This window comes from Biomphalaria glabrata, chromosome 6 (assembly GCF_947242115.1).
Source record: "Biomphalaria glabrata chromosome 6, xgBioGlab47.1, whole genome shotgun sequence".
NCBI lineage: Eukaryota > Metazoa > Mollusca > Gastropoda > Planorbidae > Biomphalaria > Biomphalaria glabrata.
In genome coordinates this window covers 51,487,693-51,510,287 of record NC_074716.1, presented here as the reverse complement: position 1 = coordinate 51,510,287, position 22,595 = coordinate 51,487,693, and the positions used below count along the sequence as shown (strand labels likewise).

At 36.9% G+C, this 22,595-nt stretch overlaps 1 protein-coding gene across 1 annotated transcript; it reads left to right on the top strand.

Moving 5' to 3' along the window:
- LOC106066468 (uncharacterized) lies at nucleotides 1-22,351 on the top strand. Its single transcript, XM_056033703.1, has 5 exons — nucleotides 1-498; nucleotides 11,509-11,548; nucleotides 13,606-13,656; nucleotides 15,679-15,873; nucleotides 17,580-22,351. The coding sequence occupies exons 1-5, from the start codon at nucleotides 478-480 to the stop codon at nucleotides 17,819-17,821; spliced, it is 549 nt and encodes a 182-aa protein (XP_055889678.1). The 5' UTR covers nucleotides 1-477; the 3' UTR covers nucleotides 17,822-22,351.
- Nucleotides 22,352-22,595: the final 244 nt, after the last annotated feature.

The window sequence follows — 22,595 nt, the reverse complement described above, 5'->3', positions numbered from 1 at the left end:
GAATGAAACCCAAGTGATTTACAATAGACGCAGTCATTGACTAGTGCTAGTGGCGACGCCATTATATATAGGCAATATTTATAGTATGTTGGCGTTGGATCCCTGCTCGCTATACACCGGAATATCATTCAGTTTAGGAGTGCTGTTTTCTCTAAGTAACTAGATCTACAGTTACTCTGTATTACTGTTACTGTTATAGTGGTCTGTACTAGAGATAGTCAATGTTGTATCGTAGGGGTGAACCTATATCTAGTTCTGTCTCGTGTTTATTAGTAAAAATTAAAGGGAAATAACAAATCTAGTTCTAATGGTAGAAAATCGTTTTGTGCCAGTTAGAGTTAATGCCCCGGACACAGAAGGAGACATCAAAATTCCATGTTGATTACATTTCTTTTGGACTGGTACAATGTCCCAGTCGATCACTTTACACTGTTCGTTGGATAATAAATATTCAAGAACATACTGACCACATCAGGAATGAATGTTGAAAGTCATACGGTAGGTAGCTAATGAAACCTTTTTATTTCCTAATCGTTCAGTTTTCTGACAAACGTCACTTTGGGAGGCAAGCTTATTTCTTTAAATTTGTCACTGGCAATGTCTGAGGTCCTCCATGAAAGTGTGGCACCAAGTTTCCGCTTTCCTCGTATTGGCCACATGTCATCGCAACTCTTATTATGCGTAATTCCTTTTGTCGGAGAACATGTCCCGCCAACCCCATGCGACGCTCTGTCATAGCCTCACTAGGTGGTAGACTCCCAGTTCTGCATAGGATTTCCTTGATTGATACCCGCTCTATAACTTGACTCCTAAAATCCGTCTAAGCCATCCTTGTTGCGCCACATTTAGTATTTTCTCAATTTCGGCAGATGACTTACATGTCTCGCAGTTGCTGTTGGGGTCATCAAACAACACATTTTAATAAAATATGTACGTTACTACAAATATGTAAAATAAAAAAAGTACTTGAAAAAAAAAAAAAAAAGCAAAGCTTATATTAATGTATATCAATTAGTTTGGATCAATCATGTAATTAAATTTGTAATAAATCTAGACTAACAATAATAAGTCTGTGTGATAGAAATTTTTTTTTTTTACCAATCGTATTTGTTTAGAGCGATTTCATGCTTTTAGCTTTCTCAATACGCTATCATCCTATCACTTGTCTGGACCAGGGGTAGGGGGAGAAAGAACGGGGTATCTGGGTGATCGCTTTTTAAATATATTTTAAGAAAAAAGGGAACGATCTTTATTCCAATATGTGGGGTAAGGCCTTCTCAGGCCAACGCGTTAACCACTCTGCTAGCGAAAAGTCTATGAACTTGGAAGATTGTATAGTTATCTGTTGTTTCTATTTCATGTTTGTGTTCACTAAACCTAAGACGGCAGCATAATATAAAGGGGACTAATTCAGCTTAGAACATCACTTCAGTCAAGTACTATTTCTTTCAACAAAATAATTTATAAACAATTATCTAATTTGTTATATTTTTTTTTACTGATTCTTCTGTTGTCACGTAAATGAAAAAATGTAGCAAAATTTCTTTTTGATCCGGGATCGGGTGTCGGAGAAATAACGTGTACAAACTTTTGGCCCAACATACACACAGACAGACACACAGACAGACACACAGACAGACACACAGACAGACACACAGACAGACAGAGTGAGTTGATATGAGCTTTGTAAAGAGAAGATGACTACGTCTACCGCGTGTCCCTTGGTCAATCTTGTCATGCATGTCAATCAATGACCTCAATTCTGTACACATTCACAATGTATTTGACACATAGAAAGAATAGGCTACAACTAATAACCTATATGCTGTCAATGGAAGAAATCGATTGATTAGGTAGTATTAGGACCCTACATTTCATCCCGAGAGGTCATTTAAGTCATATCGCTCTAGATCTATGTTCTCGCTTTTAAAAGGTTGGCTTTCCTTTGGCAGGCGTAAAGACACGATATGGGTATGATACTATTCGCCGTTACACAATGTGAACTGTGAACTGCCTTTAACAACAAATCGTGCAGATTTAGAAGCCGTTGCTTTTGCGTGTCTTTGCGTATTATAAACTCAGTCTATCAGAACTAAGTCTTATCTTATATAATAAAGAGGTTACTTCAAAAAAGAAGATGATTACGTCCTACGCGTCATGCATTTAGTCATGCATATTAACCAATGACCTAAATTCTGCCAAGTGACTGGTTTTCCTGGCTAAGGCAACCAATTCCATGCTCTAATAGCGCTATGCAAGAAGGAGCTTTTGTACAAATTTGACCTAGCATATGGGACGAGGAATATGCCTTTATCTTTGTGTCTTTCAGAGTATTTTATTAAATTTTTGTTTTTGTATTTGAAGATTATGGTTCATTGTTTTATGTATAATTGCTACTTTACTTTTAAGTCTTCTATCCTGAAGGCTTTCTAAATTTAGTGATTTTACTAAAGGTGTTACTCTAGTCAATGTGAATATTCGTTTGTTATGAATCTCACTGCTCTATTTTGTGTCTGTTCCAGTTTCTTGATGTTTTCTTGAGTTGATGGGTCCCAAACAGAGGATGCATATTCTATTAATGGCCTAACCAAGGTTAAATAACATTTTAGTTTTATGTTCTTATTTATAGGAATTTCTTTTAAAAACCCTAATGCTTTGTTTGACAGTTTTTCATTTATTATAACACCTAGATATTTTGCGTTTTTAGTCTGTGTTACTGGGTTACCATGAATAAGATAAGTGGAATTAATTTGTTTTACTTTTTTTGTTACTCTTAATAACTGACATTTTTCTGGGTGGAAAGACATGCTCCAATTTGATTCCCATTTCTGTAATTCATCTAATTCTCTTTGTAAAATTTCTGTATCTTTATTGTTCTATATATTATGCAATCGTCTGCAAATAATCTGACTTTTTTCCTGAACTAATGCAATTTGGTACATCATTTATGTAAATTAAAAATAGTATTGGACCTAAGACTGTTCCTTGATAAACACCTGAGTTTACTGTTATCGGTGTTGATTTAGAGCCATTTATTATTACAGTTTGTTCTCTCCCTATCAGAAAATCTTTAAACCACTGATGCCATAGACAACCAATGCCAAAATATTTTATTTTTTAAAGCAAAGTATGGTTGTGAACTTTGTCAAAAGCCTTGGAAAAATCTAGTAAGATAGCATCACTATCATCTATCAGAACTAAGCCTATCATAACTAAGTCTATTATAACTAAGTGTTGTGACACGGTTACTATACGGATGTGTGGTCAACCGTGACACACGGTCAAGTGTTGGGTACCTGGGAGTTAGGGGACTTGAAGAAGTCACGGTTGTTTTGTAAACAGAGAAGGAAAAAAACATCGAGTGGAGTTGCGTGTATAGAAATGTTGTAGCCTTGTACTATTAAATTCTTTACAATTAAAGGCACTTGTTTCATTACATTAAGTCTATCAGAACTAAGTTTCTCAGAACTAAGCCTATCAGAACTAAGTTTCTCAGAACTAAGCCTATCAGAACTAAGTTTCTCAGAACTAAGCCTATCAGAACTAAGCCTATCAGAACTAAGTCTATCAGAACTATATCAGAACTAGGCCTATCAGAACTAAGCCTATCAGAACTAAGTCTATCAGAACTATATCAGAACTAAGCCTATCAGAACTAAGTCTATCAGAACTAAGTCTATCAGAACTAAACTTATCAGAACTAAACCTATCAGAACTAAGCCTATCAGAACTAAGCCTATCAGAACTAAGCCTATCAGAACTAAGCCTATCAGAACTAAGTTTATCAGAACTACTAAGTCTATCAGAACTACTAAGTCTATCAGAACTAATCTATAAAAAAAAATTGTTAAGAATTATATGCGAGGCTCCCATCATCTAAAGGCCCAAATACGGCTGCCTAGTTTGCCTATGCCTAAAGGCCGGCCCTGGTTTAAATTGGGCCTGCGTAGCCAAGCGAAACGCTGAATAATTTCTAAATCTTTAGACTCGAAGACAATCAATTACTATTGCTCATTAGATTGTTAGTTTTTAAAGGAAGCGTGTAGTCGAGTATGATCTATTACCATGTTACACGAGGTTAATGACTCGGTACCAAGTCTTCCAGGCGATGGCTGAAACACGTATTTGTTTTGTAAAAACAAAAACAAACAACTGGGTCTATATCTACACTACCGGTTTGCTGCCAACTCCGATTCAACGATCCAAACTATTCAGTTCGATAAGATACAGCCGTGAAAGCCACTTACAATGACATACAGATAAAAGGTTTTGAAACAGGTTGATAACGCCAAGAGAGTTACACAAACTCGTGAGGAAGCCCCCATGGGCACGCTTTTCGTAAGACTATACTATTTTATTTACACAATGACTGCTTTATTAATGCCAATTGGAATCGTGTTATGTTTAACTCTTTCTCTCCTAACCGACGATACCAACGTTGATTCCACCAGAATGTGGTAAATAATTACGGAGAGAAAGAGTTAAGTAGACTTAAAAAAAAAAAAATTAATTAAAATGTTTGTCAAAAAGGTTGGACATGTTTCTGACGTTCCTCCCGAGGTCAAAGATAATCTACTCCCCTAGTCCGAACTTCCCGCAGAATGACGGGGGAGGTCAGCGGTATGTCCGAACCCCGGACCAGCAAGACGACCGAACGACAGCCCAACACGCATACCGCATTGTCGTTTGCACCCGCTCATTAGGAGTGTCATCCACACTGTCCCGGTACGTCAGTGTTTCTGTTCAATGGAAGCAACGATTTCACTGACCTGCTTTGGTGGATAATTCACTGGCCTACTTTGATGGATAATCCACTGACATGCTGTAATGAATTATTCACTGGCTTACTTTGATGGATAATCCACTGACCTGCTTTAAAGGATAATCCACTAACCTACTTCGATGGGTAATTCGCTGACCTGCTTTAATGGATAATTCACTGACCTACTTCGATGGATAATCCACTGACCTGCTTTAAAGGACAATTCACTGACCTATTCATGGAGTAAACCACTGACCTGCTTTAATGGATAATTCACTGACTTGCTTTGCATCCGCTGTGAGTTGCGACGTTCTTTTTTCCATTTAAAGGGAATGATTTGTTTCGTTTTTGCGATTCGGTCCTAATAAGAGGCTGGTCCGATTAACCGGTAGTCCAGTTAACAGGGGTCGGCTATACATCGACTTTTAAGTCTATCAGAACTAAGTGTGTCAGAAATAGGTCTATCAGAACTAAGTGTGTCAGAAATAGGTCTATCAGAACTAAGTGTGTCAGAAATAGGTCTATCAGAACTAAGTGTGTCAGAAATAGGTCTATCAGAACTAAGTGTGTCAGAAATAGGTCTATCAGAACTAAGTGTGTTAGAAATAAGTCTAGGTCTATCAGAACTAAGTGTATCAGAATTAAGTCTAACAGAACGAAGTGTATCAGAAATAAGCCTATCAGAACTAAGTGTATCAGAAATAGGTCTATCAGAACTAAGTGTATCAGAAATAGGTCTATCAGAACTAAGTGTATCAGAATTAAGTCTAACAGAACGAAGTGTATCAGAAATAAGCCTATCAGAACTAAGTGTATCAGAAATAGGTCTATCAGAACTAAGTGTATCAGAATTAAGTCTAACAGAACTAAGTGTATCAGAAATAGGTCTATCAGAACTAAGTGTATCAGAAATAGGTCTATCAGAACTAAGTGTATCAGAATTAAGTCTAACAGAACTAAGTGTATCAGAAATAGGTCTATCAGAACTAAGTGTATCAGAAATAGGTCTATCAGAACTAAGTGTATCAGAAATAGGTCTATCAGAACTAAGTGTATCAGAAATAGGTCTATCAGAACTAAGTGTATCAGAAATAGGTCTATCAGAACTAAGTGTATCAGAAATAGGTCTATCAGAACTAAGTGTATCAGAAACAGGTCTATCAGAACTATGTGTATCAGAAACAGGTCTATCAGAACTAAGTATATCAGAAACAGGTCTATCAGAACTATGTGTATCAGAAATAGGTCTATCAGAACTAAGTGTATCAGAAATAAGCCTATCAGAACTAAGTGTATCAGAAATAGGTCTATCAGAACTAAGTGTATCAGAAATAGGTCTATCAGAACTAAGTGTATCAGAAATAGGTCTATCAGAACTAAGTGTATCAGAAATAGGTCTATCAGAACTAAGTGTATCAGAAATAGGTCTATCAGAACTAAGTGTATCAGAAACAGGTCTATCAGAACTATGTGTATCAGAAACAGGTCTATCAGAACTAAGTATATCAGAAACAGGTCTATCAGAACTAAGTGTATCAGAATTAAGTCTAACAGAACGAAGTGTATCAGAAATAAGCCTATCAGAACTAAGTGTATCAGAAATAGGTCTATCAGAACTAAGTGTATCAGAAATAGGTCTATCAGAACTAAGTGTATCAGAAATAGGTCTATCAGAACTAAGTGTATCAGAAATAGGTCTATCAGAACTAAGTGTATCAGAATTAAGTCTAACAGAACGAAGTGTATCAGAAATAAGCCTATCAGAACTAAGTGTATCAGAAATAGGTCTATCAGAACTAAGTGTATCAGAAATAGAACTAAGTGTGTTAGAAATAAGTCTAGGTCTATCAGAACTAAGTGTATCAGAAATAGGTCTATCAGAACTAAGTGTATCAGAATTAAGTCTAACAGAACGAAGTGTATCAGAAATAAGCCTATCAGAACTAAGTGTATCAGAAATAGGTCTATCAGAACTAAGTGTATCAGAAATAGAACTAAGTGTGTTAGAAATAAGTCTAGGTCTATCAGAACTAAGTGTATCAGAAATAGGTCTATCAGAACTAAGTGTATCAGAATTAAGTCTAACAGAACGAAGTGTATCAGAAATAAGCCTATCAGAACTAAGTGTATCAGAAATAGGTCTATCAGAACTAAGTGTATCAAAAACAGGTCTATCAGAACTAATTGTATCAGAAACAGGTCTATCAGAACTAAGTGTTTCAGAAATAGGTCTATCAGAACTAAGTGTATCAGAAATAGGTCTATCAGAACTAAGTGTATCAGAAATAGGTCTATCAGAACTAAGTGTATCAGAAATAGGTCTATCAGAACTAAGTGTATCAGAAATAGGTCTATCAGAACTAAGTGTATCAGAAACAGGTCTATCAGAACTATGTGTATCAGAAACAGGTCTATCAGAACTAAGTATATCAGAAACAGGTCTATCAGAACTATGTGTATCAGAAACAGGTCTATCAGAACTACGTGTATCAGAAACAGGTCTATCAGAACTAAGTGTATCAGAAACAGGTCTATCAGAACTAAGTGTTTCAGAAATAGGTCTATCAGAACTAAGTGTATCAGAAACAGGTCTATCAGAACTAAGTGTATCAGAAACAGGTCTATCAGAACTAAGTGTATCAGAAACAGGTCTATCAGAACTAAGTGTATCAGAAATAGGTCTATCAGAACTAAGTGTATCAGAAATAGGTCTATCAGAACTATGTTATTCGGTTGTACATCGACCTTTAAGCTAAAAAATACAACTAACCCAGTGGCTAGAGAACATTACTAAAACATGTTCATGACTTCTGAAATCCCTGATCCTTTTTCATCATCCGGATACTCCATCGTCTAAGTCAGTGCTTCCCAAACGTTTGGCCTATGTGTTACCCCTTTAATAATTTCTGTAACGCTCAGTACAACTTCCCCCCCCCCTTTTTTTTTTCTATGTAATTTCACCTATGTGCTGAGATGACAGATCATAGAATTTGGTTCCCTGGTTGTTAATTTAAATCTGAGATGCTGTTCCACGTCTAATAGTCTGTTCCTTTTTTTTTTTCTATGTAATTTCACCTATGTGCTGAGATGACAGATCATAGAATTTGGTTCCCTGGTTGTTAATTTAAATCTGAGATGCTGTTCCACGTCTAATAGTCTGTTCCTTTTTTTTTCTATGTAATTTCACCTATGTGCTGAGATGACAGATCATAGAATTTGGTTCCCTGGTTGTTAATTTAAATCTGAGATGCTGTTCCACGTCTAATAGTCTGTTCCTTTTTTTTTTCTATGTAATTTCACCTATGTGCTGAGATGACAGATCATAGAATTTGGTTCCCTGGTTGTTAATTTAAATCTGAGATGCTGTTCCACTTCTAATAGTCTGTTCCTTTTTTTTTCTCGACTTAATGTTTACAAAAGCTGAAAAAAGCAACTTCTCATAAATATGAAGTTGGAAAAGACAAGATGTATTTCAGATAACAGAGAGTTAAAATGCGTGACGATTCTAACCTTTTTTAAACCACAGAAATGAAGCGTGTATTTTGAGATTTGTAACAAATGTCTTTGCGCCGAAACTTATAAAGCTATAAAACAATTATATACTGCCATTTGATAACATTCTGCCCTGCCTCATAGTGGCGCCCGGGTGGAAACGATCGTAGGAGGAAACGATTAGGCTAAATGGTAGCAAAACAAGACTCCCGCGGGGGTGCCTAAGGGGGGGGGGGTGCGAGAAGTTGTTTTCCGCTTAGGTGGCAAGAGATCAGCAAGAAGAAAGAGAAAAGTTATTCATCGTACAGCCGCCATAGAAGATAAGAAAATTCAATTCTCATTGCAGAAATGGTCTATGAATGTAATTCCTGGAATTAACATGGTTTAGGAAGCTGGTCAGGTGCTTCATTTAAATAATCTTAAAGCTCAAGCTTCATTGGCTGCAAATACGTTTGCCATAACAGGGCATGCTGGGAACAAGACAACTAGCTGAGATGCTCCCAGGAATCTTGAATCAGTTGGGTGTAGAAAGTAGCTTGAAAATGTTAGCGTCCACTGTAGCTAGGCATGTTGAGAGCAAGACAACTAGCTGAGATGCTCCCAGGAATCTTGAATCAGATGGGTGTAGAAAGTAGCTTGAAAATGTTAGCGTCCACTGTGGCTAGGCATGCTGAGAGCAAGACAACTAGCTGAGATGCTCCCAGGAATCTTGAATCAGTTGGGTATAGAATGTAGCTTGAAATAGTTAGCGTCCACTTTAGCTAGTGCTGCTGTCAGCAACAGACAACAGCTGAAGTTAATGTCACTGTAGCTAGTGCTGCTGTCAGCAACAAACAGACAACAGCTGAAGTTAATGTCACTGTAGCTAGTGCTGCTGTCAGCAACAAACAGACAACAGCTGAAGTTAACGTCACTGTAGCTAGTGCTGCTGTCAGCAACAAACAACAGCTGAAGTTAATGTCACTTTAGCTAGTGCTGCTGTCAGCAACAGACAACAGCTGAAGTTAATGTCACTGTAGCTAGTGCTGCTGTCAGCAACAAACAACAGCTAAAGTTAATGTCACTTTAGCTAGTGCTGCTGTCAGCAACAAACAGACAACAGCTGAAGTTAACGTCACTGTAGCTAGTGCTGCTGTCAGCAACAAACAGACAACAGCTGAAGTTAACGTCACTGTAGCTAGTGCTGCTGTCAGCAACAAACAACAGCTGAAGTTAACGTCACTGTAGCTAGTGCTGCTGTCAGCAACAAACAGACAACAGTTGAAGTTAATGTCACTGTAGCTAGTGCTGCTGTCAGCAACAAACAGACAACAGTTGAAGTTAATGTCACTGTAGCTAGTGCTGCTGTCAGCAACAAACAGACAACAGCTGATGTTGATGATGATGATGATGTCCCTGAACTTGTTGAGAACTTTGATGAAGCATCAAAAGATGAAAATGTTTGAGTTATGGATATCCAGTGTCTCAATGACACCCAGAAGTATACAGCTTTTATCTCGTATTAAACCTATAAACATGCACACCACAAAGACTCTGCCCCCTTTGTGAATGGTGTAGTCTGCATTGCTGCAAAATGGTTCATCTGGTTCGATATATGAATGAAGAATTCAAGGTCTGTGTAAAAAATGTAGCAAATATTTGTTTTGTAATATCTTTTATTATTTTAGAAGTGTTTTTTTTGTGTGTGTGTTGTTTGTACCAGAACTGATGGTCCTGTATAGTTGCAGCCAAAGGAATTAAATACTTTTCTTTTCTCAGAATTCACACATTTTTATTTTCTAATTTTGTCTGATAATGTGTTGGAATGGTCTGTGAAAGTAATGAGATGATTTGATATCATTATTTTTTTTACTACTATTGGCAAGAAGATTGAAATTTGAGTGATAAAAAATAAAAAATTTAGTATCAAATTTAAAAAAAAAAAAAAAAATAGATAAAGATAATTTTCTAAAACCTTTAAAGACATGATCTCAAAATATTTGATAGTAACGCATGGTGAGAACTGCAACAGAAAAGTTGATATACAATTTCCATGCATAGATAAATGTGTGTTTTTTTTTATATTTAAAAAAAAAATGTTCTTTAGTGTACAATATAGATCTAGTTAATAATTTGTTATTTTAAAAATAATAAATAAAAGGTCTTGCCGAGCCATGAGAAAAGTACTGAAACAGTGTCCCTTACTTCAAAATTTGTGAGTGGTTAGCCACTCTAATACACACCTGTTTACAATTATAACAGACAGTGGCGTAACTATGGTTGGGGTGATGGAGGGTGAGAATTTGAAAATCCCCGCGGGCCCCCACTTGAGGGCCCCCAAATGAATGTTTGAAATTCTATTTTACAGTAAATATTTTAAATTACGCAATTAACTCATGTCATTATGTCGAATGTCAAAATGCAGGGGGCACATAAAGAGGTCAAGCCCCCCCGGTCCCCCAAATGATGGCAAATTTCTAGCTACGCCACTGATGACAGAAATTGCAATCGCAAAACCTTAGACCTATATCTAAATCTCTAGCCAAATTTAAATGTATTTATTTTTTTACTTGAAAAATGATTTAGAGTCTTCCCCGTGTGGCCAACGAGCTAGTAATTCTTTTCTCAGCGATATACATCAATACACCAACCGTTAAATTTCGAGGATAATCGTTAGAGCCATTTTGGAGATCAGCTTCTATGCAGGTTCCTGGCTGGCTCCAGATTCCCTGAAGTTCTGACGAATAAAAGTATTGTAAAAAAAAAGGGGATTTTCATTAAAGCTTTTCAAGAAATGTAAAGGCTTTCACAAAAATTCTTTCCCCTGCACCTCCACATACGTAAATCCAGCTAAGCCTCTAACCCTAGTCACACACACACACACACACACATACACTCTCTCACTCTCACACACACACACACATACACTCTCTCTCTCTCTCTCACACACACACACATATATACATACATGCATATATATAGCATTAAGTTAAAGCATATTGTTTGTATTTTTTGTATTTGAACAGATTTTAAAAAAACAACAATTCACAAACCGAATGTACAACGTGTAGGTCTAGCATTGAATGTAATAACTGTGGAAGGATGGCTCGAGGCACCTCTAAGTGGGTTTTCAATCGCCATCAAACTGCATCCCGCCTGAAAATAACTCTCACACACTTGAAGGATAATCGATTTCTTAATTCATTAAAAAAAACAGTGAAGTAATGAAGATCGAATACAATCTAAATGCCTTCTTTGTGTTTTTTTTTTCACAGCCTGAGAGAAAAATCGATACCAAGAATAAAATAGCTGTGTGTAAGTAGGCAAATTTTTTGGCTTGTTAATTTTTATATAGTTTAGTGCTCTCAAAAAAAAAAAAAGTACGGTTTGTCTAGTTATATAGTTTTTTTTTTCTGAAATATTGTTTCATACGGCTTATAATGTGGATCGGGGGGGGGGGGGGTGCGCTTTTTTTTCTGAAATATTATTTCATAGGGCTTATAGTGTGGATTTGGGTGGGGGGGGCTCTTTTTTTCTGAAATATTATTTCATAGGGCTTATAGTGTGGATTTGGGGGGGGGGGGGGCTCTTTTTTTCTGAAATATTATTTCATAGGGCTTATAGTGTGGATTTGGGGGGGGGGGTGGCTCTTTTTTTCTGAAATATTGTTTCATAGGGCTTATAGTGTGGATTTGGGGGGGGGCTCTTTTTTTCTGAAATATTATTTCATAGGGCTTATAGTGTGGATTTGGGGGGGGGGGGTGGCTCTTTTTTTCTGAAATATTGTTTCATACGGCTTATAATGTGGATCGGGGGGGGGGGTGCGCTTTTTTTTCTGAAATATTATTTCATAGGGCTTATAGTGTGGATTTGGGGGGGGGGGGGCGGCTCTTTTTTTCTGAAATATTATTTCATAGGGCTTATAGTGTGGATTTGGGGGGGGGGGGGCTCTTTTTTTCTGAAATATTGTTTCATAGGGCTTATAGTGTGGATTTGGGGTTGGGGGTGGGGGTTCTCTTTTTTTCTGAAATATTGTTTCATACGGCTTATAATGTGGATCGGGGGGGGGTGCGCTTTTTTTTCTGAAATATTGTTTCATAGGGCTTATAGTGTGGATTTGGGGGGGGTGGCTCTTTTTTTCTGAAATATTATTTCATAGGGCTTATAATGTGGATCGGGGTGGGGGGTGCTCTTTTTTTCTGAAATATTGTTTCATAGGGCTTACTGTGTGGATCTGGGGGGGGGGATGATGGCTCTATTTCCTCAAATACTGTTAACAAAGGTTTACAGTGTGGATCTAGAATCTAGAAGTTTTACAAAGCTTATATTAACTCAGTCCGTCTGTCTGTCTGTCTGTCTAGTACACATTGTTAGCACGTTATTTCTCCCACTTTCTATTCTTGAATGAAGTTGAAACTTTGTGCATTGATTTGTTGTCTCTAACCAAACATGAATCCATCTAAATAGTAGTCAATTAGTTAATTAAATAGTGGTCATTAATTAAGTGTGTTTGACATTGAAAAGGGGAAATAAATATTACAATATTGAGATATATCGTAGTTCTTCCCATTTGATAAGCTTTTTTTTTTCAAAAAAAAATATTTTTTATATTGTGCTTGTTTTTTGATGAAATTAGAGATTGTTTCCCCGCCCCTTTTTTTTTTGTTTTTGTATAAATGCTTTTTTTTTAATTGTTGGCCTAGATTTAATTACATGACTGATACAAACTAATTGATACAACTACTAACAACTACTAATTGATACAACTAATATACACTTTTTTTTTTTAAATATGTTTTTAAAATAATTTTCTTGCATATATGTTTAAATTGAATGAATCTTTATGGCCGTTACCGCCGTAAGTCTATATGCTACTCGACCGTATCCTGTAAAACATACAATGCGTTTGTGGGTATGGTGGAATAGGGTTAACAGGGGTGGTAGAGATAGCAGAAGATTATTTTCACAATGACCGAGAAAGGGGGACGGTGGGGGGGGGGGGGGGGGGTAAGCATTGCTGTCGGGTGGTGTGGTATGCTCTTCGCACTGTCATCTCGATGGCCGGGGCTCGAATCCTGCCCGACGCCACCCCACCCCACCCTACCCGCGCCGTGCTGCGGAGGTTTGGGCTAAGAGACCCTGATCTTCAATCTTGGAGGGGCATTCAAAACAGGTGAAACAAATCTTAACCCTTAAAGTGCTGAGCTGTTTTACAATGAGTGCATACAAAACGAAATTAAAATTCTGATGTTTAGGGACTAAACTAAAAACTACGTTTTAAGGGTTAAGGGGTACCTTCCTAAAGGCATTTTAATAATTTCCTAATTATCAGCCATGAACTAATCTAATTTCTTCTCTCTCTCTTTTTGCAGTGATCTGGTTATGTTTGGTGTCAGGCCTGGGAGCTATGAAGATAATAGTTGGTAAGTCTTAGCAGAAGTTAAACCGATCTATAAGTGTAGAATGAGGTCTCTACTGTACCACATAATTTGTAACAAACCAAAACTGATAGTTTTCGATTGATGTGATATTTGTGTACGTCGGTAACGCAAGGAGAAACTTTTTTTTTTTTACAAGGGTGCTTACAAAACGGAATTACAATTATAGTCTTTAGAGTTTAGAGGCTAAGCTGCCACACGCGTCTAAAGGGTTAAAATAAGGGGGCAAGATAAAATAACCAATGAGGAAGTGCTGAAAAGAGCAGGGTGCCTGGACATCTGCGCTGCTATCAGTAGCAGACGCCTTGGCTGGCTTGGTCATGTTCACAAAACGACGCAATGTCGTCTCCCACAAGACATTCTATATGGTGATCAAATAGAAGGCCGGAAAGCCGCTGGTCACCCACTTTGTTAATGTTCACTGATGTATGCAAACGCGACACGAATGAAGCTCTTCAAAATCGGCACTAACAATCGGAAGAAAGATTTACTGGATAGATCCGTATGGAGAGTAAGTATAGAGGAGAAATATAAAGGAAGGATCCTGGATTGCAGACGGCGTACACACCAGATAGAAATAAAAGGTCAAAGTGCTCGATAGGATCATGACAAGTATTTAGAAATAATTATTCAAATGTGTCACTATGAAGAGAGCTGAATAACGATAGAGCACAGCTCGTTATTTTTCCTTGGCGCAGTCTGCGGCAAAAAGCTGACAGCTCTGTGGCAAAAAGCTGACAGCTCTGCGGCAAAAAGCTGGCAGCTCTGCGGCAAAAAGCTGACAGCTCTGCGGCAAAAAGCTGGCAGCTCTGCGGCATAAAGCTGGCTAGAAGAAGAAGAAGAAGAAGACTATGAAGGAAGTGTGAATAGTCTGATACAGACAATTAAGAAAAAATATCTTTTTACAACTCACTCTGTCTGTCTGTGTGTCTGTCTGTCTGGCCCTAAGCTTGCACACGTTATTTCTCCCGTACTCAATCTATGATCAAGCTGAAATTTTGCATAATTATCTTTTACCAGAAAACACAAGAATCAACAAATAAAAAATTAACTAATTAATTAATTAACTATTGGTAATAAAGTACTTTGTTTGTTAACTCAAACAAGGGAAAGAAATAGTACTTGACTGAACAGGTGGTGTAAGCTGAATTAATTCCCTTTATAGATTGTCTTTGGAGGCTTATTGCAAATTTAATTACATGCCTGATACAAACTAATTAATACACTTAATATAAGCTTTGATTTTTTTTAAAGTATTTTTTTTGCTTGTTTTTTTTTCCGCTAGTAATGTATCTTATCCTATCTTATATAATACAGACGTTACTTCAAAAGAGAAGATGATTACGTCCTACTATGTATTACATAACATACAATTCAATATCCATACTATTTAATAGCCTATGATATTAATAAAGTTGCTTCCAGATGCGGACTGCATGTCAAAATCGGCTCGGGAGTTTCTATACGATCCGGCCCACAAATTGTATACCAGATGATGGGCATCCCCTTCTGGGTCTACCTTGTCCTCAAAATCAATATGTCAAGTTTGATAATGTATCGATGACAGTGCACAGCTTTATATCTTCATAAGCAATACAGACTATGTGTTGCTTTTTAATCCCTAAGTGTGTAGGCCCTAAAAGGCTGAAGCCCACTAGTAGCACTGTCTACGGATGAAGGCTATTACTGTATTACATTACTTCGGATAATGTGTTATAGATTAAATTAGTATTGCACTGTAGAGTCTGTAAGAGATTTCTTTAAACACGACGTTTAAACGGTCGCTTTTATAAGAGAATATTATAAAATCTTTACCAATTTAATACGTGTCACATCCATGCGGCCCTTCGGTGGCCCTGCAGGCCCATTGGGGTACCGGCCCACCGGGCATTGGCCCGAATGCCCATATAGCCAGTCCGCCCCTAGTTGCTAGTTTACATCAGTTCCATGTTTTAGTGTGTTATAAATAATCTGTGTTTTTATCCCAAGACTTTGGTTTATTCTCAGGTTCTATCAACATCAACAGCGGGTGCCTCGGTCTGAGCCTGCTGCCCTACTACTTTTTGATTGGTGGTGTTTTGGCTCTAGTCCCAGCTTGCCTGACTCTTCTGGTGTCCTGTTGTAGGCAGAGTGAGAACCTCTCGGACATGTGGGGACTGATGGCCAAGGTGTTGGCCTTTTGGTTGCTGCTCCTCATCACCGGTAGGTTGATCTCAGTTTTACCTTCCTGGTGTAAAGGTGTCAATTTACCTATTGCCTATGTCAATTTACGTGATATATCTGTCTGTTTTCCTGCTATAATTCTTATTTACCCTTTCCTTTACCTATCTCTTTGTCTGTTGGATCGTTGGGGCACCATGCAAGATCTGTCGACCGTCTTGCTCCATTCCTCTATGTCTTTCGCCTTAGTTAGAACCTCTTTCAATGGCAGGCCCGTCCATTCTTTTATGTTGCCCTCCCATCCCTTTCTCCGTCTGCCGCTTCTTCTTTTTCCTGGTACTGTTCCCTGAAGGAAGGTCCTTACGAGCCCAGAAGTCATTCTAATATGGTTATATTTATTTACAAGCTGCAATGTAATGTTACAATTTTTACAGACTGTAATGTGTATTTACCTACAGAAATGTCTTTTATGCCAGTCATAAATAATTAGTTACCAATAGTTAATGGATTATCTGGTTATTTTTTTTTTTATCGATTCATGTTTTACTATGTACAATTAGACAATAAATAGTTTTTTTAAAGATTTAATTTTGATCCTGGAAAATGCTTGGGAAAAATAATGTGTTCAGACATCTAAGGGGACCAAACCCTACATATTTGGTCATATATGTGAACACTGAAAGATTTCTTTCCTTTGTTGGTATCAAACAAAATAATGAATTACTAGTAAGAAATGTACTAATTGGTTAACTTTTCATGTCTTGTCTATGACAATGAAAATTGTGTAAAGTTTGAACTTGATCAGAGACTGGGCGTGTGAAAAAAAGAGTGTACAAACCTTTTACCAGACAGGCAGAGTGAGCTGATATGAAAATGATTAATTAGTGGTAATTAATTTTATACAGAAAAAGGGAATGAAATCTTACAGTACTGAGAGATATGGCAGCAAATGCGCAGTTGTTTTTTTTTTAAAAGAAGCTTTGATATTTATTTTAAGTATTAAAAAAAAAATATGTTGCTTATATCTGGACATTATTTGCAGGGGAAATAAATCTAAATTATTGTATTAAAAGCACATAAGCTACACATTTTATTTTTATTTTTGCATTAAAGTTTCCCCATCTTAAATAAAACTTCTGTCTTTTAAATAAACAATATTAAATGGTTGTATGTTTCTTAACTAAACATAGGGAGACATTTGAGTATTTAGTTATATGGCTCCTTCTGTCTCGGAAGACAGGTTTTGGCTTTTGGTTTCGTCTTGAGACGGGGTAGAATCTGGTATGACAGATCAAGCCAATTCTGGAGCGGCAGAGTTTGCCACAGTTCGTGCATGTATATGCATCTGTCTTGAGGCTAGCTGACAGGGCAGCTTTCTTTTTCTTTCTCTTGACTGACGTAGCTTCGTTTCTTTTACACTAGGAATACATTGGAGTATTCAGTAATATCTTAGCATAACCTCATTATAGGATAGGTCACTTACTTTACTTTATCATTTTAGAACAGGTCAATTACCTTATTACTTTAGAAAAGGATAAGTTTTTGTATACTTCAGAAAATACAATTACTCCATTACTTTAGAATAGGACAAATACTTTATCATTGTTGAACAGGTCAATTACTTTATTACTTGATAATATGATACTTGTTCTATTATCTTATATTACCAACCTTACATACTGTCATGATGATGTAGACTAGATTCTAAATACAATAGTTTTTTTGTTTTTTTTGTTTTCTTTTTATAGGTACCCTGTATATAGTGACCAATGCGGTCAAGGTGACCAGTGTGGATAGACTCTGTTCCCACTCCTGGTTCGTCATCCTAGCTTTCTGTGTTCTGGCAGCTGATTGGCTGACAGTCGTCTTCTTCTATCGTCTGTTCTGCAAGCTCGAGACTTTGCCGGAAGCTAGGCCAGAAACCCCACAGCCATGCGCGGAAGACTCGCCATTCTATTTATGGAAGATGAGGCAACGAATTGTCGTCTGAAATAGTTAGACGGCTTCATTGCATTGCAAAATCAAGAACCAGATAAGGAAAACTAAGCGCCAACTGTAGCCCTGTCATCTAGTCAGAAGAGGCAATTGGTCATCTTAATGTCCACAGATGGGCTTTGGTCGTAACGGTTGGAACAAGAAGAGCGCTTTCCTTTAATTAAGAGAACTTAATTGTAATAAATTAATAGCGTGGTTATTATTACGATATATCTAAGATATTATGCATGGTCCTAAACACCTGTTCTGTTAAATAGAATGTTATTTTATAGAACCCGAACATCGCAATTTTGTCTGCTGGCATATGGTTGCATATCACCATAAGGCAGATGAAACCACTGATTAATCTTGCCTGCTTGTGATTTTATAGTGAATTGCAAGACTGGTAGATCTACTTTTCAATTCAGAGTAATTTATGAAGAATCCGGAAGCAACTACAGAGAAAGGGGCATTCTAAAACTATTAGAAATGTCCAATGAACCATTGTGGTGAAATAAACGAGTAAACTCAAGAAAACATTCGTCTTTCACTGAAGCTGTAAAGCTAAAACATCTTATTGTGCCGATTTTTTTTTTTAGTGTAGAGGGTGTCAAAGTTAACACCAAGCGGCTTATACGCCCTCAGTGTGGGATGTGTGTGAGACAAAGAGAGAGAGAGAGAAATTTATTTTCAATACGCTTGTAAATTTGGTTGTGTGTGTGTGTCGGTCTCTGTCTCTGTGGCATTTTACGTCTCGAGAGACGATCTTTTCCCATTGCTACTTCTTGTGTGACTAAAGAGGCCAATCCTTGATACACGGCTGCGATCGCAGGTTGGGCATACGTGATCACCAGGCGCCGTTGCATTTTCACCCTTCTTTCTGCTTCTGTTGTGTACATCGTATGTCAGGAATCTATTACAGTTAAGTTGAATCATGGATGAAGTTAAAAATTTCGAACTTTAAAATGACTGTCCTTACCGGGATTTGAACTCGAAATCCATCAGTTCGAACACCTAGCATTTTACCACTTGGCCACCACACCCCCTAGTTTAATTAATGCTTAAGCGTTATTTTTTTTTTAATTTCTGTATGTTTATTTTGTCTTTATGGTTGCTACGTTTATATGTGATCTTTTTAAATATTATCTCTGTATATATAATTTTCTATGTCGCCCAACCATGCGGGACACCACGCACGCACACCGACCCTCTAAACCTCCCCCCGCCCGCACCCTCGTCTTCCTCACTCTCCAGACATGCGCACACAGCCGTTTGCCCAAACCCACCCCATTTGAACAACTTTGTCTTTTAGGAAGTGTTCACCCGTCACTAAATAGCGGAGTATAATACGCCGCGGGTCGACTAGTATAATATATTATGTTAGGCGCTTCCGCGCTGTGTCTTATACAGATAAAGAACGGAGGCAACACTCAAATATAGAAATCCAACAACACAGGTGAAATGCCAACAAGATGTGATAGCCGACGCTGATAGCGAATGTCGAATAAGTTAAATAATAACGAAGGGAACTGTCGAAAGTCGTCAAGCTAAATCTCTACGTTCATAAAAACTGCCTCTCTCTAGAGCCTTCAAAAGTAGTCTGTTTTTCATTTCGCTATTTTAACTCTTTCTCTCCGTAATTATTTACCACATTCTGATGGAATCAACGCTGGTATCGTCGGTTAGGAGAGAAAGAGTTAATCCTAAAATACTAGTCTTGGTTTGGACTTTGTCGGGACATTGTCAAAAACTTTCCCTTTCTATGAAACAAATAAACTAATTCCTAATCGAGGCCGTCAACAATTATAAGACATGTTTTGGAGTCCGAAGATTAATGAGGAGTTCAGTATTTCACGTGGCTATGGAGCCCCAGTTTAAATATAAGTCTGTTTGAAACGTGATCTGTTTATCTTATCTTATATAATACAGACGTTACTTCAAAAAAGAAGAGGGTCTCTGATTATAAGTGCTCTGTTAATATGTTGCGAAAAGATAATCTATATCGACCACCTGCGGACAATGGTTATGCTTGCCCTAGATGTGGCAAAATATGTAGGTCACAGCTGGGACAAGCCTTATTATATGCTGTGTGCTTAAATGTGGACCATGTTTATAAGTGGTTTCTGTCTAAATGTGGTCTGTTTCTAAGTGGACTCCGTTTATATGTGGTCTCTGTTTATATGTGGTCTGTTTATTTGCGGTCTGTTTATATGTGGTATGTTTAAATGTGCTATCTGTATTTATGTGGTCTGTTTATATATGATATGTTTATATGTGATCTATCCCTTTCTCTAAAAATTGTTCTCTAGAGATTCTGTGTAAGTATGTATGAGATTCAACAAAGTCTGTTGGCTTATTATTATGTGAATGTGATTCTTTTGTAAGTCACTGCCAGGTCGTATTGACGTCACCTATGGGTGTGGCCAGGAGATCGAGCAATGTGGAAATCAATAAGGCGAACCTTGATCGTACACCTGTGTGATCACGTGATTGATCAGAACAAACTCTTATACAGTCAGGCCGAATTCTATTCCAATGCACGTTTCGGTACGGCCAGATTGTGACTATGCTTTGGTTACCTGGATTATGAGCAGTACCTTTGGCTATAATGTTTACCCATTAATACCATGAAATGAAGTATCGTTGTTCGGGCCACACCTTGTCCTCGTACCAGAAATCACAGCCTCAGAAACATGAGTTCATTTCGTCAGATGCCAGTACAATGCTTTCCCAGATGTGTCTTTTTGCTTAATGTAAATGTGTATTTTTATACCAAGTGTAAAGTGTCTTTTTTTTAAATACCTAGTGTAAATGTGTCTTTTTTATACCTAGTGTAAATGTGTATTTTTTTTTATACCTAGTGTAAATGTGTATTTTTTATATCTAGTGTAAATGTGTCTTTTTTTTAAAATACCTAGTGTAAATGTGTCTTTTTTGTACCAAGTGTAAATGTGTCTTTTTTATACCTAGTGTAAATGTGTATTTTTTATATCTAGTGTAAATGTGTCTTTTTTAAAATACCTAGTGTAAATGTGTCTTTTTTGTACCAAGTGTAAATGTGTCTTTTTTATACCTAGTGTAAATGTGTATTTTTTTATACCTAGTATAAATGTGTATTTTTTTATACCTAGTGTAAATGTGTATTTTTTATACCTAGTGTAAATGTGTCTTTTTTGTACCAAGTGTACATGTGTCTTTTTTGTACCAAGTGTAAATGTGTCTTTTTTGTACCAAGTGTAAATGTGTCTTTTTTATACCTAGTGTAAATGTGTATTTTTTTTATACCTAGTGTAAACGTGTTTTTTTTATACCTAGTGTAAATGTGTCTTTTTTGTACCAAGTGTAAATGTGTCTTTTTTATACCAAGTGTAAATGTGTCTTTTTTGTACCAAGTGTAAATGTGTCTTTTTTATACCAAGTGTAAATGTGTCTTTTTTTGTACCAAGTGTAAATGTGTCTTTTTATACCAAGTGTAAATGTGTCTTTTTTTTTTTATACCTAGTGTAAATGTGTCTTTTTTATACCTAGTGTAAATGTGTCTTTTTTGTACCAAGTGTAAATGTGTATTTTTTATACCTAGTGTAAATGTGTATTTTTTATACCTAGTGTAAATGTGTCTTTTTTATACCTAGTGTAAATGTGTCTTTTTTTATACCTAGTGTAAATGTGTCTTTTTTATACCTTGTGTAAATGTGTCTTTTTTATACCTAGTGTAAATGTGTATTTTTTATACCTAGTGTAAATGTGTATTTTTTATACCCAGTATAAATGTGTCTTTTTTATACCTAGTGTAAATGTGTCTTTTTTATACCTAGTGTAAATGTGTATTTTTTTTATACTTAGTGTAAATGTGTATTTTTTATACCTAGTGTAAATGTGTCTTTTTTATACCTAGTGTAAATGTGTATTTTTTATACCTAGTATAAATGTGTCTTTTTTATACCTAGTGTATATATATATTTTAAGTTGCGAAATTTTATTATTTTCGCTGTTTCTTTTCAATTTTTAAAATTTCATTCACGGCCACCACATTCACTTCGCATAGGGCCTCCAATCATCTAAGACCGGCCCTGTTAAATTTTCTGTTCCATTTACTTGTGTTAATGTTGAAATGTAAATAATAATACGCTTGTCTTCGAATCCGAAGATTAAATGAGGAGTGCATTAAATGTAACTAACATTATCCTAACAATCGAGTCAGATGAAATGTTTAGCTTAGTTAAGTTTATATTGCCCTTGTTGGCTTACAATATTTGTGTATAAAATTATATATTTATATGTTTCACGTAGGCTACTAATGGTGTTGGACAACGGCTCGCTAGAGTCTGATGTGTATTATAAATTGTGTGTTGACTTGTGTGTTGCAAACACATGTTTTGGTAATCGCAGTATTGTGCTGGAGTGAAGTGAACTCAGTGATATGTGGGGGTGCAGTTAACAGAACAAGAGGAGACACGAGAGGTGACAAAGAGAGAGAGAGAGAGATACAGAGAGACTGAGAGAGAGAGAGAGAAAGAGAGATTTAGAGAGAGATAGAAAGAGAGAGGCTTAGATTTAATGAGAGAGAGAGAGAAAGAGAGAGATTTGTATATATATATATACAGAGAGAGAGAGGGAGGCGCGGTGGCTGAGTGGTAAAGTGCTTGGCTACTGAACCGGGGTCCGGGGTTCGAATCCTGATGAAGACTGGGATTTTTAATTTCAGGATCTTCGGGCGCCTCTGAGTCCACCCAACTCTGATGGGTACCTGACGTAAGTTAGGGAAAAGTAAAGGCGGTTGGTCGTTGTGC

Coding starts and splice junctions, on each gene's coding strand:
- LOC106066468 (XM_056033703.1), top strand. CDS start 478: ATGAATGTTGAAAGTCATACG. Junction 499..11,508: donor TGAATGTTGAAAGTCATACG/GTAGGTAGCTAA, acceptor TTTTTTTCACAG/CCTGAGAGAAAAATCGATAC. Junction 11,549..13,605: donor CAAGAATAAAATAGCTGTGT/GTAAGTAGGCAA, acceptor CTCTTTTTGCAG/TGATCTGGTTATGTTTGGTG.